The 18,272-nt window shown below is 44.9% G+C and overlaps 1 protein-coding gene across 1 annotated transcript in view; it reads right to left on the bottom strand.

Moving 5' to 3' along the window:
• Positions 1–18,272, bottom strand: part of ACOXL (acyl-CoA oxidase like) — a 253,991-nt gene that overhangs the window by 85,589 nt on the left and 150,130 nt on the right. Inside the window, exon 11 of the mRNA XM_040224793.1 lies at positions 5,840–5,993. Coding sequence (XP_040080727.1) covers positions 5,840–5,993 — 154 coding nt within the window. The remainder of the gene's footprint in view (positions 1–5,839; positions 5,994–18,272) is intronic.

Consider the following 18,272-nt stretch of genomic DNA (forward strand, 5'->3'; position numbering starts at 1 on the left):
ACCTGAATTAGAGCCCTGCATCCACCTTTCAGGGCTTCCCAGGTAGCTCAGTGGTAAAGAACCTGCCTGCAACGCGAGAGACAGGAGACGCAGGTTCAGTCCCTGGGTGGGGAAGATCCCCTGGAGGAGGACACGGCAACCCACTCCAGTATTCTTGCCTGGGGAACTCCATGGCCAAAGGAGCCTGGTGGGCGACAGTCCAAAGGGGTCACAAAGAGTTGGTCACGGCTGAGCGACTGACTGAGAGAAATAGCAACCACCTCCAGTCTTATTTCCTTCATCCACGGGAAACTGTGTAGACAATTACTCCCACTCATAGGAGTGTTGGAGGATTAAAGATAGCCACATCTACACAGGTTCTGGCATTTCACCTAGCATGGACTCAAAGAATGTCAGAGAGGCAGAAAGACAAAGCTCTTTTAAACAATAAGAAACAATTCCTCTAATCTTGGAACAAGGTTCTTTCAAAGTTGAGAAACAACAAATCATCATAAAGCTTTTTTTATTGTGCTGTCTTTCTAAATCCCTACAATCAGAAAGTGATAGCAGAAATAAGCAGAAACCTAGGTTTTCATCTGGGATTCTTCTTGTAGGCTCTCCATCTGTCCAGAGAAAGGGGTCTTTGATCCATGAAATCAACAACTCTTGGTTCCCTAGAAAAATTAGGCTGGGGCTGAGCAAAGGTTCTGGCTGATAAAGCTGTCATGGCAACCACTAAGAAGGCCCTTCTATTGGGGTCAACACTTGGGCCCCAGCCAGTCCCTTCTTAGGAGGTTTGCCAGATAGTCTTGGATCCTTTCTTAGTATGGGCTGAACCTTTTCCACTTTGCTACCCAGTTACTTCATGTTACAGCTTAACTTGCCCCTACCCCACCCTCACACACATTTCTAGCCAACTGGGCCCTTGACCTTCAGACTTGGAATCCACCACAAGCATCACTAGCTCCTCATGCCCAGGCACTAGGCAAGACTTTCTGTGGCTCTGTTTCTTCTTACGAAATTAGATGGGGGAGCAAAATCGTCTCTGCCATATTAGATCCAAGTCAGGCTGATCTACTTATCTGTTTTGAGAGATACATGTCTAGGGGATTGCTGTGAAAAGCTGAGCTTTTAAACAAACATCATCTATTGTATTCCGGGAAACAGTAGATCTACAGTGTCCGGGAGGGAGGGAGGACCTCGAATGACTGTCCTTCTTGCAACAGCCTGTCTCCCACAGCCTACCTTATCTGCAGCCCACTTGGCCTCCTAGCAGAGCTTTGACCCTTCTTATGGCTGGGCACTGGCCCACTAAGCTCTTGAATCTTTTTTTTTTTTTGGTGGGGGGCGTGCTACATAGCATACAGGATCTTAGTTCCCCAACCAGGGATCGAACCTGTGCCTGCTGTAGTGGGAGCATGGAATCTCAACCACTGGACCACCAGGGAAGTCCCAGAGCTCTTGAATTTTTGAGTCTAGTTTTTCTACCTCTTCTGGCTCTTGTTTGGCCACTAGCCCTCTTAACTGCCTGCCTCTGGAGACCGGATATCCTCACTGGTCTGCGACACGGCAGGAAACCAGGAATCACACGCAGCAGTCGGCCACCAGGAGCAGGCTCCCAGCAGAGGCCGGCCAGACTCCTTCAGGAGTGGAGTGAGGGCTTGTGCCTTGGCACAGGGACTTTGTGCCATCTCTCTGGGGGTCTCAGAGTTCTGTTTTGCCTATTGCAGGCCTCGGCTGTGTTCCAAGAAACAGTGGATGCCAGATAAACGAGGTGATGGTACATCTCCCAAGGATCCAGTCTTGGGACGGGGCCAACGGAACAACCCGCGAGCTCAGCATCACGTGGCTTTTTTTCCCGTGAATTTACAAACACCTGTAATTGTTTCAGTGTCCTCTTGTGCAATCTTACAGCAATTCTGTCATTGCCCGGCTGGATTGTATCTCTGAACAGCAAACAGCAGCTCCATGTCTAACATGAATGGAACAGTCAACGCGTGTTTGTTGATAACCTTATCATCATGGTGGGTCACAGATCTCTCCTGAGACTTTATCCTGCTCCAGTCTTGTCTGCATATTTCTTTATGCTGCTTTGGCCAATTTTGCTCTGCCGTGGAATTTGGGAACACGAGAAGTGCGGCAGCCAGGGGCGGAGATGAGAAGGCTTCCAGGGAGAGGCCCTGATGGGAGTGGCAGGTGGGGGGCAGGGTGCCTAAAATTCTGCAGTGGAGTCTGATCTTGACCACTGGCCCAGGGATTCCAGGGTGGGTATCTCCCAGTGCTGGAGGGCACAGTTGCAGGCCATGGACACCCAGGTACAGATAGCCCTCAAGGGTCAATGGATACTGTAGAAGTTCCTCGTGAAGAATTTTGCTGGGCAGGGTCAAGGTCAGCAGCTGGGCCACAGCTCTGCCCCAGTGGAGTGGGGGTGGGGTGCAGAGTGGGGACCATGCAGCCTATGCTAGCCCCAGGCCTGTCTCTGCAGTCTCTGATGCTATAGAGTCAGATTTGCTGAGAAAATACTTGCCTCCAGAGTCCAAGGCTGCCCCCTGAAGAGCCCCACCCATGCAGCTCCCACGCAGATCAAATGCATCAGGATGGGGTTTAGGGAGGAGCAGAGACAGCTGGGATGCTTCACTGTAATCACAGCCAGGAAAAAGAAAGAGAAGGAGAGTCTACTGAAGCCTACCATGCTTCCCAGGTGGCGCTAGTGGTGAAGAATCTGCCTGCAACAGAGGTGATGTAAGAGACGCAGGTTCGATCCCCGGGTCGGGAAGATCCCCTGGAGAAGGAAATGGCAACCCACTCCAGTATGCTTGCTGGGAAATCTCATGGACAGAAGAGCCTGGCAGGCTACAGTCCATGGGATCGCAAAGAGTCAGACACGAGTAAGAGCACTGCAATACCATGCTGTAGGCTTTAAAAGAGAAGGAACCTGAGGCTCCCAGAGGAAAAGCCCAAGGCACAGCGTCCTGACCCTGAGATCCCACCCCTTCCTTGAGGAGCTGCCCCTCCCACCTCCCAGAGTTTCCTCCCCACCAGGCGGCCAGGGCTCTGTTTCCTACTCCTCACTCAGCTGGTGGTAGGAAATTCAATCTGGGTTTGCTTGGATATGCAGAAAAGAGGCCAATGCAAGTCCAGTGAAACAGCAACAGTCTGAAGACTTGGTTTACCCATCAATCCTTGAAGAAGGAAGGTGAGGAGCTAAGGAAGCAAAAGAACTGAGTCACGTGACTACTCCGAGGGGTGGAGTCTGTTCTCTGAGTTCACATGCAGGCAGGTAAAGAGTTTTCATCACTTCCAAAACAGGCTGGTGGATTCTCAGCTTACACACTGAAGTCAGAAGCCACAGTGCAGACCACGTGTGAGCATGAAGCCCCAGGCCTTGGGAACATCAGGGCTGTCCCAGGAATGGATGGTGCCTCCCCAGCTCCTGGTCCAGCCCCTTCTCGGCTATAAACCTCACATCACGTTGTTATGATTTTTGTTTAAACAATTATAAATTTTTAATTAATCAATTGGCTGTGCCAAGTCTAGTTGCAGCACACAGGATCTTCAGCTGCCTTCACCATTATATATTTTTACACTAATCTTGCTCAACTTAACTCTCACAATCGTTACAAAGGAAAGCTTAGCCTCATTTTATATACGTGAAAAATGAGGCAAAGAGAAAGCAATAACTTTCCCATAGTGTTACTGGCTTCAAAGTCAGTAAATGTGAATTGAAATATGTTTTTTTTTTTTTTTTGCAAGCAAGACCTCCTTAGACCTATGGGCCACAGAAGTGGTTTTCATTACCATCTCAGCAGCCCCCAGACTCAGCCACACTTCACTCCTGGAGACTTCCTGCCTACCGAAGATGTAGTGTCTGAAAATACAGCTTAAAACAATTAGAAGATGCTCATGCTTTTCTTTCAACAAATATTTGCGTATGTGCTAAGTGGCCTCAGTCGTGTCCGACTCTTTTCCACCCTGTGGACTGTGGCCCGCCAGGCTCCTCTGTCCGTGGGATTCTCCAGGCAGGAACACTGGAGGGGGTTGCCATCTCCTCCTCCAGGGGATCTTCCTGACCCGGGGATCACACGCCTCTTACATCTCCTGCCTTGGCAGGCAGGTTCTTTACCACCAGGGCCACCTGGGAAGCCCCTTCAACAAATATTCATGTCTCTACAAACAGTTCTGGGTAAGGTGTTGGGTGGATACGGGGGTGGAGAGGAGAAGGGAAGGAACAAAACTAGGAAACAGGGACCCCCTCCTTCTGTTTCCGAGGAGTTGCTGGGAAGCAAAGCCCCTGGAGGCAGCAGTGCCCAGGATTACAGAGCTGGCATCTGGCACCTTCCCAGCCCGGAAGAGCGGCCCTCCAGGGTCAGCTTCTTTTCCGTAGTATGGTGGGTGGAGGGGTCACTTCTGCACTGCCGGGTGATGCTGGACAGTGAAAGAGGAATGACCGGGCAGGAGCACTGGAAGGGCAGGAACCAGCCCCTGGCAGGGGTCTCACAACACGCCAGGCCACTACGAGCCATCGCCCCCGGCTGCCTCACAGGACCCTGGCTCCTGACCCCGCTGCACCCCAGCTCCGGCTGTCACTTTATCCTCCTCCTCCTTCTTTCCTGATGGAGCCCGACACCATCCCCACTGGAAAAGCAAGCATGTCCTCCACCATCATGGGTACAGGGTGCGAGCCTGACTAACCAAGGTCCCCTTCACCACTCGCACATCTTCACTCAGTCCCTGCAAGAGAAGTGACCAGGCTGCCTCTCACTCCCATCCACAGAGTCCACGGGACAAACCTCAGGCTGCGCCTGCAGTGAAGGCACAGTCCCTCCTTGCCCCTCCCTGGACCCGGGCTCCGATGCTCTGGGCTCTCCAGAAGCTCAACCTCCCCCTTTATCTTCTACAGCAGCCCTTGATCTGCTCTTGACCTCTTCTCATTGCGGTTAAAATGCTTCAACCGCCCCTTGAGGTTCAGAGTTGCTGTTTCTAGGCAACTATTCAGCCAAGCTCTAGATGGAATTGAGGCTCAAGGCCCAAGAGGGGCTCCCTCCTCCCTGCATCCTCCTGCAGTGCCTGCTTCTGGCCCACATGACGATGAGGCGGGGTGGTTCGTGGGCATGGCCCACACAGGACTGTCGTCTGGGGCTGAGCTCAGAGGCCACCAAGGCTGATGCCCACAGCCGTGCCATGCTGCCAGGTCACAGCTTCAAAACCGCACATCCCTCCCGGGGCTGCCCTCCAAGACCCCACTTGGGTCCCCGTTCTCACCAGCTCTGGGCTCCTGCGGGTGCCTCCACTCTCAGGGTCGTACAGAAAGAGGGCATAGATCCAGCTGGTCTCAGAGTCCCCTTGACCCTCCGAAGATTCATGTTAGGCTTTCTCATACCTCACTGCAGAGTCCAGTCTGAGGCCAGCGCCGGGGATGCTCTCAACATGCCCTAAGCGCTTGGCATGTCCCCATCTGCCTCGTTCCCAGGGTAGAAACCTGTGGGGTCCTTTCCTGCATTCTCCCCAAGGGACTGAAACACTGGAACCGAGCTTGGAGCATCTGGCCCCTGTCGGCCCTTTCCCCTACTGTCAACAACTCACCACCACCAAGTTTCATGACAGGTACTGAGGGCCTCCACGGACCCAGTATTTTACAGGCATGGTCTGGATCTGTCTGGCGGCATTAGAGATGGACATGCACAGATGACAAGGCTAAGGGGTGCACCCAGAGTCACAAGGGCAGACGGGAATTTCACCTGGTTCCAAAGCCCACTGGCTGCACGGTCCTTCCCCAACACATGCTGTATGTGTAGGCCTGTAACCTGTAACCATGCAGACTCTGCTGGACCAGTGGTCTGAGGGATCAGAGGGCGCTCACCATGCCTCCGGTGCATTCGCGACAGTCCTGCAGGCAGCTGACGTTCTCCCAGGTGCTGTAGGCCTTCAGCCCTGCCACCAGCGCCTGCAGCGGGCGACTGCTGACAAGCTCCTTCCCACGGAAGATGTCCTCATCCAGAAGGGTGCTGGCATACCTGCAAGACAAGCGGAGGCCGCTGATGGGTGCAGTGTGTCCCGAGCACATGTGCTCATCAGGGAGAGGGGTCTCAGTTTCTTTGGGTTTTGGTGTTGGGATGCTCCTAAAATTAGTTTTCCCTTTTCTGAAAGAATTTGTGTAAAATCAGTATGTTTCCTTTTTTCAAGGATTTAATGGATTTCACAAGTAATGTCAAAGCTATTCAGGTTTCTGCTTCTTTCTATGTCACTTTCGGTACTATGCATCTTTCAAGAAATTTGTCTATTTCATATATGCTGTCAAATGTATTGGCATTACGTTAACATCACATCAATAATAATGATATTTAATTTTATCCTTTCAATGTCTGTGGGATCTATAGTAAAGTCCTATCTTTCATTCTAGATACTGGTAACTTGTGTCTATTTTTTTCTGCATCAGTCTAGAAAGATGGTACCGATGATCTTACATGCAGGCCAGCAAAGCAGACACAGACATAAAGATCAGACCTTTGGACTCAGCGGAAGCAGGTGAGAGTGGGATGATTTAAAGGTCCTTCAATTTTATTTATTTATTGAAAGAAAAATAGTTTGGGGCTTGTTTATTCTCTATTATTTGACCATTTCTTATTTCATTTTTATTATTCTTTGTACTTACTTTGGGTTTAACTTGTTCATCTTTTTATAGTCTCTTAAAATAGAAATTTATTCCAGTGGTTTTAGACCTTTCTTTTGTGTTTTAAGCATCTAAAGGAATACATTTTTCTCTGAGTACTATTTTAGTTGCCAAATTTTAGTTGCCAAATACCACAAATTTTGACAAGCTGTGTTCATCTCCATTCAAAATATTTTCTAATTTCCCTGTGATTTCTACTTTGACCTATGAATGATGTGTGTTACTTGGTTTCCTTGTATGTAAGGATTATTCAGGATATTTTTCTGTTATTAATGGTAGCTTAATTTCATTCTAACCAGAGAATATACTTTGTATCGTGTCAGTCATTCTAAATCTACATGGTCTGTCTTGACACATGATCTACGTGCCCTTGAGAAGAGTGGGTATTCTGCTCGTGCCCAACAGAGTGATTGACAAACGCCACTGGGTCTGTCAGTAATGCTCGTCATATGATTTACAGCATCACTGGTCTTCTGTCTGTTTCATCGATTACCCAGAGAGAAGGGCTGATGTCTGCAACTATACGTGAGGATTTGTTCCTTTTCCCTTTCAGTGCTTTCCACTTTTGCTTCCTGTATTTTGATGCCATTTTGCGGAATCCGTACACATTTAGACTGTTTCATCTTCTTGATGAGTAGACTCCTTAATCATCATGAAGCGATCTTCTTTCCCTCTGGTAATGTTCCTTTTTCTGAGGTCTACTTTAGCCAATATTAGTAAATCCACACCAGCTCTTTTATGGTTAATGTTTGCAGGTGTAAATTTTTTATTCTCGTACTTGTAACCTATTTGTCTTTCATTTTAAGTGAGTTTCCTGCAGAAAGCATCTAGTTCAGTCTTAATTTATCATGTCTGACAATCTGAAAACAGGAGTGTTTAAATCATTTAATTCACTGTAATTATTAACGTGACAATTTAAAACTGCTGCCTCACAAGTTCTCCCCTGTTTATCCCATATGGTCTTTTCCCTCTGCTCCAGTCTTCTTTTGATTAACTGAATAATCGTTAGTATGCCAGTGTTAGATTTCAAACCGTTACTCATTTTTTCAGCAATTTTTCTATGGCCTAAAGCATGCTACCTTAACTTCTGACATTTTTCCCTCAAATCGTGTTATACCACTTCAAGGATCATGTAGGACCCTTGTAATAATACAATACATAATTCCTTTTCATGTTCCTGTTCGTTATGTCACTGCTGAGACAAAAATATGTTCTATATATGTTACAAACTTCATTGCTATTTTTGCTTTAAACAAATTTCTTTTTTTCTTTATCATTGTTACTGGGGATTAATTTATCCGCAACAGATTGAATTATTCAAAGTGCACCATTTAAAGAGTTTGGACAACTCTATGTACCCACGAGAATATCACCACAGTCAACCTACAGAGTGCTTTCTAAAGAATGCCCCATCCCTTTATGCAGTCCATCTCCTTCTCCTCCTCCCATCTCTGGACAACCGCCGGCCAGCTCTCTGTTGGTCTGGATTAGTTTGCACTTTATGTAAATGGGGTTATACAGTGCACGGCCTGTCTTGCTTTTCTCAGTCAGCGTATCGTCATGCGGTCCACCCGCCCATCCATGTTGTGCCACGTGTTAGCAGTTGTTTCTTTTCGTTGCTGGCCAGAATCCCATTCTATGAAACGCATACATTACATTTCATTTATGCATTCACTTGACGAACGTTTTCACTTCTTCCAGTTTGGAGCTACAACAAGTGAAGCTGCTAAGAAACTTCATGTAAAAATCTTAGAGGAGACATACGTCTTTATTTCTCTTGAGTAAACATGTAGGAGTGAAATGACTGGGTCATATGGAAGATGTATTTTTAACTTTTCAAGAAACTGCCAAACAATTTTCCAAAGTGGCTGTGCAACTTTACATTCCTACTAGCAGTGCAGGGGAATCCTAGTTGTTCCAGCCAACAAGCCATCTTTGCAGTCCTTCTCATTTTAGTCATCCTAATGGATATGTCATCACTTTACTGCCAAGAAGCAAGAGTCTTCTGATTTCATGGCTGCATTCACCGTCTGCAATGATTTTAGAGTCCAAGAAGAGGAAATCTGTCATTACTTCCATCTTTTCCCCTTCTATTTGCCATGCAGTAATGTGGCCAGATGCCATGCTCTTAATTTTTTTAATATGTAGTCTTAAGCTGGCCTTTTCACTCTCCTCCTTCACCCTCATCAAGAGGCTCTTTAGTTCTTCTTCACTTTCTGCCATTAGAGTAGTACCATATACATCTCTGAGGTCGTCGATGTTTCTCCTGCCTATCTTGATTCCAGCTTGTAACTCATCCAGCCTGGCATTTCTCATGATGTGCTCAGCATATAGGTTACACAAACAGGGTGACAGCAAACAGCCCTTTTACGACAATTTTGAACCTTTCTCAATTCTGAACCAGTACGTTGTTCCATATAGGGTTCTAACTGTTGCTTCTTGACCCACATACAGGTTTCTCGGGAGACAGGCATGATGGTCTGGTATTCCCATCTCTCTGAGAGCTTTCCACAGTTTCTCATGGTCCAGTCAAAGGCTTTGGCATAGTCAGTGAAACAGAGATGGATGTTTTTCTGAAATTCCCTCATTTTTTTCTGTAATCCAGTGATTGTTGGTACTTTGATCTCTAGTTTTTCTTCCATTTCTAAACCCAGCTTGGACATCTGGAAGTTGCTGGTTCACATAATGCTGAAGCCCAGCATGCAAGACTTTAAGCATGACCTTACTAGCGTGGGAGATGAGTGCGACCGTCCAATGGTTAGCACATTCTTTGGTACTACACTTCTCGGGATTTGGGATGACGAGGACAGACCTTTTCCAGTCTTGTGGCCACTGCTGGGTCTTCCAGATATGCTGACATAATGAATGTAAAACCTTGCTGGAATCATCCTTTAGGGACTTGAATAGTTCTGGAATTTCATCGCATCCATTAGCATTATTAACAGTTTTATTAACAGCAGATGACAAACCTAGACAGTGTGTTGAAAAGCAGAGACATTACTCTGCCAACAAAGGTCCATATGGTCAAGGCTATAGTTTTCCCAGTGGTCACATACAGTTGTGAGAGCTGGAAGCCAAAGAAATGATGAATTTGACCTGTCATGCTGGAGAAGACTCCTGAAAGTCCCTTGGACAGCAAGGAGATCAAACCAGTCAATCTTAAGGGAGATAAATCCTGAACAGTCACTGGAAAGACTGATGCTGAAGCTGAAGCTCCAGTATTTTGGTTATCTGATACAAACAGACGACTCATTGGAAAAGTCCTTGATGCTGGGAAAGATTGAGGGCAGAAGGAGAAGAGGGCATCAGAGAAGGAGATGGCTAGACAGCATCACCAATGAACTCATCAAACATGACCTCAAACATGAATATGTTTGATGAGCTCATCAAACATGAACTCGGGCAAACTCTGGGAGATGGTGAGGGACATGGAAGCCGGGCATGCTGCAGTCCACGGGATTGCAAAAAGTCAGACACAACTGGGCGACTGAAAAACAACAACAAACGGAGATGCAACGATAATCCTCATGTTTTGAATTTGCATTTCTCGGATAACTAATGATCACAAAACTTTTTTTTATGGTCTATTGTCTGACCATATCTTCTTTCACTGGGCTTGCCAGGTGACTCAGTGGTAAGCAATGAAGGAGATGCAGGTTTGATTCTGGTTTGGGAAGATTCCCTGAAGAAGGAAATGGCTACCCACTCCAGTATTATTGCCTGGAGAATCCCATGGACAGAGGAGCCTGGTGGGCTACAGTCCAAGGGGGGTCGCAAAAAGAGTCAGACACAACTGAGCGACTAACATTGTGTGTGTGTGCGTTACAGTGCTGTGTTAGTTTCTACTGTACAGCAAAGTGAATCAGCTATATATAAATGTATCCCCTTTCTTGAGGGATTTCCTTCCTCTTTCGGTCACCACAGAACGCTGAATAGAGCTCCCTGTGCTATAGAGTTATCCCTGGGTGGAGATGATTCCCTGGAAAAGGGAATGGCCACCCCCTCCAATATTCTTGCCTAGGAAATCCCATGGACAGAGGAGCCTGGCAGGCTGCAGTCCACGGGGTCACAGAGTCAGACAGGACTGAATGACTGAGCGCACCGTATTTGCTTGTGAGCAATGTGCATGTCACTGCCCAGAGGGAGCGGGCAGCACTCTAACCCTAGGCTGGGGTGCAGTCACCCATGCCCTGGGCTGTGGCTGCTGTGCAGTCATGCTCAGAGAACCTCAGCACTGGCCATTTAAAAAGCTGTACCTGATTCCCCTCCAACCTCCCTAAATACACACATACACACACACACACACACACACACACACACACACACACACACACACCCCTGGATGTTCCCCAGGGTGGAAACGGGTGTGAAATACATTGACTAAGAAAAGGAAGAATCACTGAGGCTCTCTTAGAAGAGATTTGGTAAGAATTCTTTGCAATACTAGCCTGAGGTTTTCTTTTTTAGGGGGGACAAGGAGGCTCAAGAGGGAGGGGATATATATATGTGTGTGTGTGTGTGTGTGTATAATTACGACTGTTTCTCATTGTTGTACACCAGAAACCAACACAACAGTGTAAAGCAATTTTCCTCCGATTAAAAAACTGAAAATAAATGTGAAGAGCCGACTCATTGGGAAAGACCTTGGTGCTGGAGAAAATTGAAGGCAGGAGAAGAAGGGGATTACAGAGGATGAGGTGGTTGGATGGCATCACTGATTCAACGGACATGAGTTTGAGCAAGCTCCAGAAGACTGTGAACGACAGGGAAGCCTGGCATGCTGCAGTCCATGGGGGTCACAAAGAATTGGACATGACTGAATGACCAAACAACAAAAATGAAAAGAAGAAATAAATTTAAAAAATTTTTAAAGAGAAGGAATTTTAAGTAATGAGATGCACACTGACAGCACACAGGCCCTACTGAGGAGGAATGACCAACTGCCAGACACAGTGGTTCCCCTAGTGGCATTTAGAAAGTCAAGAGACACCTGGAGTAGCAGGCAAACTTGGCCTTGGAGAACAGAATGAAGCAGGACAAAGGCTCATGGAGTATTGCCAAGAGAACACACTAGTCATAGCAAACACCTTCTTCCAACAACACAAGAGAAGACTCTACACACGGACATCACAAGAAGGCCAACACCGAAATCAGAATGATTATATTCTTTGCAGCCAAAGATGGAGAAGCTCTAAACAGTCAGCAAAAACAAGACAAGGAGCTGACTGTGGCTCAGATCATGAATCCTTATTGCCAAATTCAGACTTAAATTGAAGAAAGTAGGGAAAACCACCAGATCATTCAGGCATGACCTAACTCAAATCCTTTATGATTATACACTGGAAGTGAGAAAGAGATTTAAAGGACTAGATCTGATAGACAGAGTACTTGATGAACTATGGATGGAGGTTCGTGACATTGTACAGGAGACAGGGATCAGGACCATCCCCAAGAAAAAGAAATGCAAAAAAGCAAAATGGCTCTCTGAGGAGGCCTTACAAATAGCTCTGAAAAGCAAAGGAGAAAAGGAAAGATATAAGATCTCAATGCAGAGTTCCAAAGAACAGCAAGGACAGATAAGAATCTACCTAAAGAAACTAAAGACCTATATATAGAAAACTATAAAACGCTGATGAAAGAAATCAAAGAGGACACTAATAGATGGAGAAATATATCATGCTCATGGATCGGAAGAATCAATATAGTGAAAATGAGTATACTACCCAAAGCAATTTACAAATTCAATGCAATCCCTATCAAGCTACCAGCGATATTTTTCACAGAATTAGAACAAATAATTTCAAGATTTGTATGGAAATACAAAAAAACCTCAAATAGCCAAAGCAATCTTGAGAAAGAAGAATGGAACTGGAGGAATCAACCTGCCTGACTTCAGGCTCTACTACAAAGCCACAGTCATCAAGACAGTATGGTATTGGCACAAAGACAGAAATATAGATCAATGGAACAAAATAGAAAGCCCAGAGATAAATCCACACACATATGGACACCTTATCTTTGACAGAGGAGGCAAGAATACACAATGGAGTAAAGACAACCTCTTTAACAAGTGGTGCTGGGAAAACTGGTCAACCACTTGTAAAAGAATGAAACTAGATCACTTTCTAACACCACACACAAAGATAAACTCAAAATGGATTAAAGATCTAAATGTAAGACCAGAAACTATAAAACTTCTAGAGGAAAACATAGGCAAAACACTCTCCGACATAAACCACAGCAGGATCCTCTATGATCCACCTCCCAGAATTCTGGAAATAAAAGCAAAAATAAACAAATGGGACCTAATTAAAATTAAAAGCTTCTGCACAACAAAGGAAAATATAAGCAAAGTGAAAAGACAGCCTTCCGAATGGGAGAAAATAATAGCAAATGAAGCAACTGACAAACAAGTAATCTCAAAAATATACAAGCAACTCCTGCAGCTCAATTCCAGAAAAATAAACGACCCAATCAAAAAATGGGCCAAAGAACTAAATAGACATTTCTCCAAAGAAGACATACAGATGGCTAACAAACACATGAAAAGATGCTCAACATCACTCATTATTAGAGAAATGCAAATCAAAACCACAATGAGGTACCACTTCACACCAGTCAGAATGTCTGCAATCCAAAAATCTGCAAGCAATAAATGCTGGAGAGGGTGTGGAGAGAAGGGAACCCTCCTACACTTGTGGTGGGAATGCAAACTAGTACAGCCACTATGGAGAACAGTGTGGAGATTCCTTAAAAAATTGCAAATAGAACTACCTTATGACCCAGCAATCCCACTGCTGGGCATACACACGGAGGAAACCAGAATTGAAAGAGACACATGTACCCCAATGTTCATCGCAGCATTGTTTATAATAGCCAGGACATGGAAGCAACCTAGATGTCCATCAGCAGATGAATGGATAAGAAAGCTGTGGTACATATACACAATGGAGTATTACTCAGCCGTTAAAAAGAATACATTTGAATCAGTTCTGATGAGATGGATGAAACTGGAGCCAATTATACAGAGTGAAGTAAGCCAGAAAGAAAAACACCAATACAGTATACTAACACATATATATGGAATTTAGAAAGATGGCAATGGTGACCCTGTATGCAGGACAGCAAAAAAGACACAGATGTGTATAATGGACTTTTGGACTCAGTGGGAGAGGGAGAGGGTGAGATGACTTGGGAGAATGGTATTGAAACATGTATAATATCATGTAAGAATCGAATTGCCAGTCTATGTACGATGCAGGATATGGCATGCTTGGGGCTGGTATGCGGGGATGACCCAGAGAGATGTTATGGGGAGGGGGGTGGGAGGGGGGTTCATGTTTGGGAACGCATGTACACCCGTGGTGGATTTATGTCAATGTATGGCAAAACCAATACAGAATTGTAAAGTAAAATAAAAAATAAATTTAAAAAAAAAAAAAGAAAGAAAGCCTTCCTTAGCGATCAATGCAAAGAAATAGAGGAAACCAATAGAATGGGAAAGACTAGAGATCTCTTCAAGAAAATTAGAGATACCAAGGGAACATTTCATGCAAAGATGGGCTCAATAAAGGACAGAAATGGTATGGACCTAACAGAAGCAGAAGATATTAAGAAGAGGTGGCAAGAATACACAGAAGAACTATACAAAAAAGATCTTCACCACCCAGATAATCATGATGGTGTGATCACCCACCTCGAGCCAGACATCCTGGAATGTGAAGTCAAGTGGGCCATAGGAAGCATCACTACAAACAAAGCTAGTGGAGGTGATGAAGTTCCAGTTGAGCTATTTCAAATCCTGAAAGATGATGCTATGAAACTGCTATACTCAATATGCCAGAAAATTTGGAAAACTCAGCAGTGGCCACAGGACTGGAAAAGATCAGTTTTCATTCCAATCCCAAAGAAAGGCAACGACAAAGAATGCTCAAACTACCACACAAGTGCACTCATCTCACACGCTTAGTAATGTTCAAAATTCTCCAAGCCAGGCTTCAGCAATACGTGAACCATGAACTTTCAGATGTTCAAGCTGGTTTTAGAAAATGCAGAGGAACCAGAGATCAAATTGCCAACATCCGAGGGATCATTGAAAAAGCAAGAGAGTTCCAGAAAAACATCTATTTCTGCTTTACTGACTATGCCAAAGCCTTTGACTGTGTGGATCACAATAAACTGTGGAAAATGCTGAAAGAGATGGGAATACCAGACCACCTGACCTGCCTCTTGAGAAACCTATGCAGGTCGGGAAGCAACAGTTAGAACTGGGCATGGAACAACAGACTGGTTCCAAACAGGAAAAGGAGTACGTCAAGGCTGTATATTGTCACCCTGCTTATTTAACTTATACACAGAGTACATCATGAGAAATGCTGGACTGGAAGAAGCACAAGCTGGAATCAAGATTGCTGGGAGAAATATCAATAACCTCAGATATGGAGATGACACCACCCTTATGGCAGAAAGTGAAGAGGAACTCAAAAGCCTCTTGATGAAAATGAAAGAGGAGAGTGATAAAAGTTGGCTTAAAGCTCAACGTTCAGAAAACGAAGATCATGGCATCCAGTCCCATCATTTCATGGCAAATAGATGGGAAAACAGTGGAAACAGTGTCAGACTTTGTTTTAGGGGGCTCCAAAATCACTGCAGATGGTGATTGCAGCCATGAAATTAAAAGACGCTTACTCCTTGGAAGGAAATCTATGACCAACCTAGACAGCATATTAAAAAGCAGAGACATTACTTTGACAATAAAGGTCCATCTAGTCAAGGCTATAGTTTTTCCAGTAGTCATGTATGGATGTGAGAGTTGGACTGTGAAGAAAGCTGAGTGCCGAAAAATTGATGCTTTTGAACTGTGGTGTTAGAGAAGGCTCTTGAGAGTCTCTTGGACTGCAAGGAGATCCAACCAGTCCATCCTAAAGGAGATCAGTCCTAGGTGTTCACTGGAAGGACTGATGCTGAAGCTGAAACTGCAATACTTTGGCCACCTGATGCGAAGAACTGACTCATTTGAAAAGACCCTGATGCTGGGAAAGATTGAGGGCAGGAGGAGAAGGGGACGACAGAGGATGAGATGGTTGGATGGCACCACCGATTCAATGGACATGAGTCTGGGTGGACTCTGGGAGTTGGTGATGGACAGGGAGCCTGGCGTGCCCTGGTTCATGGAGTCGCAAAGAGTTGGAAATGACTGACCGACTGAACTAAACTGAACTGAGTGGCACTATCCATTATCAGACTCTCACGTCTACTTGCCAAGGAGCTCTGAGAAACCCTTCTGTGTTCAGGATATGTAAGAGTCCAAGGGGCACATGTCTTAAGAAAGTCTGATATAAGAAACTTGGAGGGGCCTGGAAGGTAAATTAGGGAATAGGGATTCTGTGGCAAAAACATTCCACATCCCCAAACCTGTTTATTTAACAGGCAATGCCTCTAGAAACATGAAGTATTTGTTTACGGGTTACGTCCACTTGAAGTGTTAGAAATCACTATCGAGCAAGACTCAGGAGAAGTTCAGATTGAGTATCTCTAAAACTGGTAAGTCAGCAAGAGGGCAGGATTCCGTTTACAAAAATCTGTGTTACATAAAAGTAAACAAGACATTTTGGCAATAAGATTTCTGGATTATATTAAAAATGCAGTTCAGCAGTATCATAAACAGTACTATACATGTTATATAATGCACTCTATGTAGCATTTGATCTATCGTTATAGACAGTCTTCATTTAGTGGAAGAACTCTAAGAAGCTTACCTTCCCTGAAACTCCATTTTTTTATAAGGACAGAACTCTGGAGAATTTCTTTTTTAAAAAAAATATTTATTTCTTTATTTGGCTGTGTTGGGTCTTAGCTGTGGCATGCAGGATCTTTAGTTGTGGCAAGAGGGATCTAGTTCCCTGAACAGAGATGGAACCCGGGACCCCTGCATTGGAAGAACAGAGTCTTAGCCACTGGACCACCAGGAAGGCTCCCTTGGGTGAATTTCTGAGACTATGAAGTATCGTTCCATCCATTCATTTATTCAAAAATATTAATGAACTCTTACTTTATGCCAGGCACAGTTTTAGGTAGGTGCTATGGAGACATCCATTACAAATAAGGACAGAAACTTGGTCAGTTGTCACAAGACATTAAATGAGGAAGCGCCAGTCTAGGTTCGATACAGGATACAGGATGCTTGCGGCTGGTGCACGGGGATGATCCAGAGAGATGATATGGGGTGGGAGGTGGGAGGGGGGTTCAGGATTGAGAACTCATGTACACCTGTGCCTGATTCATGTCAATGTATGGCAAAACCAATACAGTATTGTAAAGCAAAATAAAGTAAAAATAAAAATAAAAAAAGACATTAAATGAGTTTACTCCATGTAAAAATCTTAGGACAGTGCCTGGTACATGACAGGCAACTGAATATGTGTCAAGCTATCATCTTAATTTTATCGTTACAGGTCTTGGGCAGAATGAGAAGGCCTGGATTCAGTATAGAGACAGAATTACTGGACTTCCTTGGTGGTCCAGTGCTTAAGACTTCACCTCCCAAAGCAGTGGGTGTGGGTTCAGTCACCGGTTGCGGAGATAAGATCCTACAGGCCTCACAGCGCAAATACTGAAACACAAAATAGAAGGAATATTATGAAAAAAATTTTAAAGGCTTGAAAAACAAGTGATCCACATTAAAAAAAAAAAAAAAGACAGCAACACAATGGTGAAGTGGTCCCTCCTGGCCTGGAACACAGCCTGGACTGCTGAGCTGCCCATGTGGGCTGGAATAGATAACAGGAGAGGCAAACCTAAAATGCTCCTGCTGCCTGGCACTCCACACACACTGAGCTTTTTAAGAAGTTGTCGGAGACATTCTAAGCTAGGAAATTCATTCTGTGGCAAACCCCACTAGATGATTCCAAGGAGAGACTTCAACAACCAACTGCCCTGGCCAACAGGCCCTGGATGCCATCCTCACAATGTGTAACTTCTGCTTCAAAAACCATCAAAATATTTAATAGCAAAGCTCCAAACAGCCTCATGGCCAAGAGTGCTGTAATCACACAAGATAATTTCATTCAGTTGAGCTGAAGTACCCCGTGCAGAAAGTCAGGCAACTCATAGAGGTGATGATGCCAAATTAAAGATCCACAACTCCTATGCTCAAAGAATTCATGATGGTAAACCAAGAGTCATGGTGCAATGAGTAAAGGAGGCCAGGATGCTGCTCCAAGAGGCCTATTAAGCCCTCCTTATTCCAGGAGAGTGGGAGCAGTTACAGATTTGATTTTCTTGGGCTCTAAAATCACTGTGGATAGCGACTGCAACCATGAAATTAAAAGATGCTTGCTCTTTGGAAGGAAAGCTATGACAAAGCTAGATAGCATCTTAAAAAGCAGAGATATCACTTTGCCAACAGAAAGGTAAGTATAGTCAAAGCTATGGCTTTTCCAGTAGTCACGTATGAATATGAGAGTTGGATCATAAGGAAGGCTGAGTGCCAAAGAACTGATGCTTTTGAACTGTGGTGCTGGAGAAGACTCTTGAGAATTCTTCGGATAACAAGGAGATCAAACCAGTCAATCCTAAAGGAAATCAACCCTGAACATTGACTGGAAGGATGGATGCTGAAGTT

Source organism: Oryx dammah, unplaced genomic scaffold (assembly GCF_014754425.2).
Source record: "Oryx dammah isolate SB20612 unplaced genomic scaffold, SCBI_Odam_1.1 HiC_scaffold_25, whole genome shotgun sequence".
NCBI lineage: Eukaryota > Metazoa > Chordata > Mammalia > Artiodactyla > Bovidae > Oryx > Oryx dammah.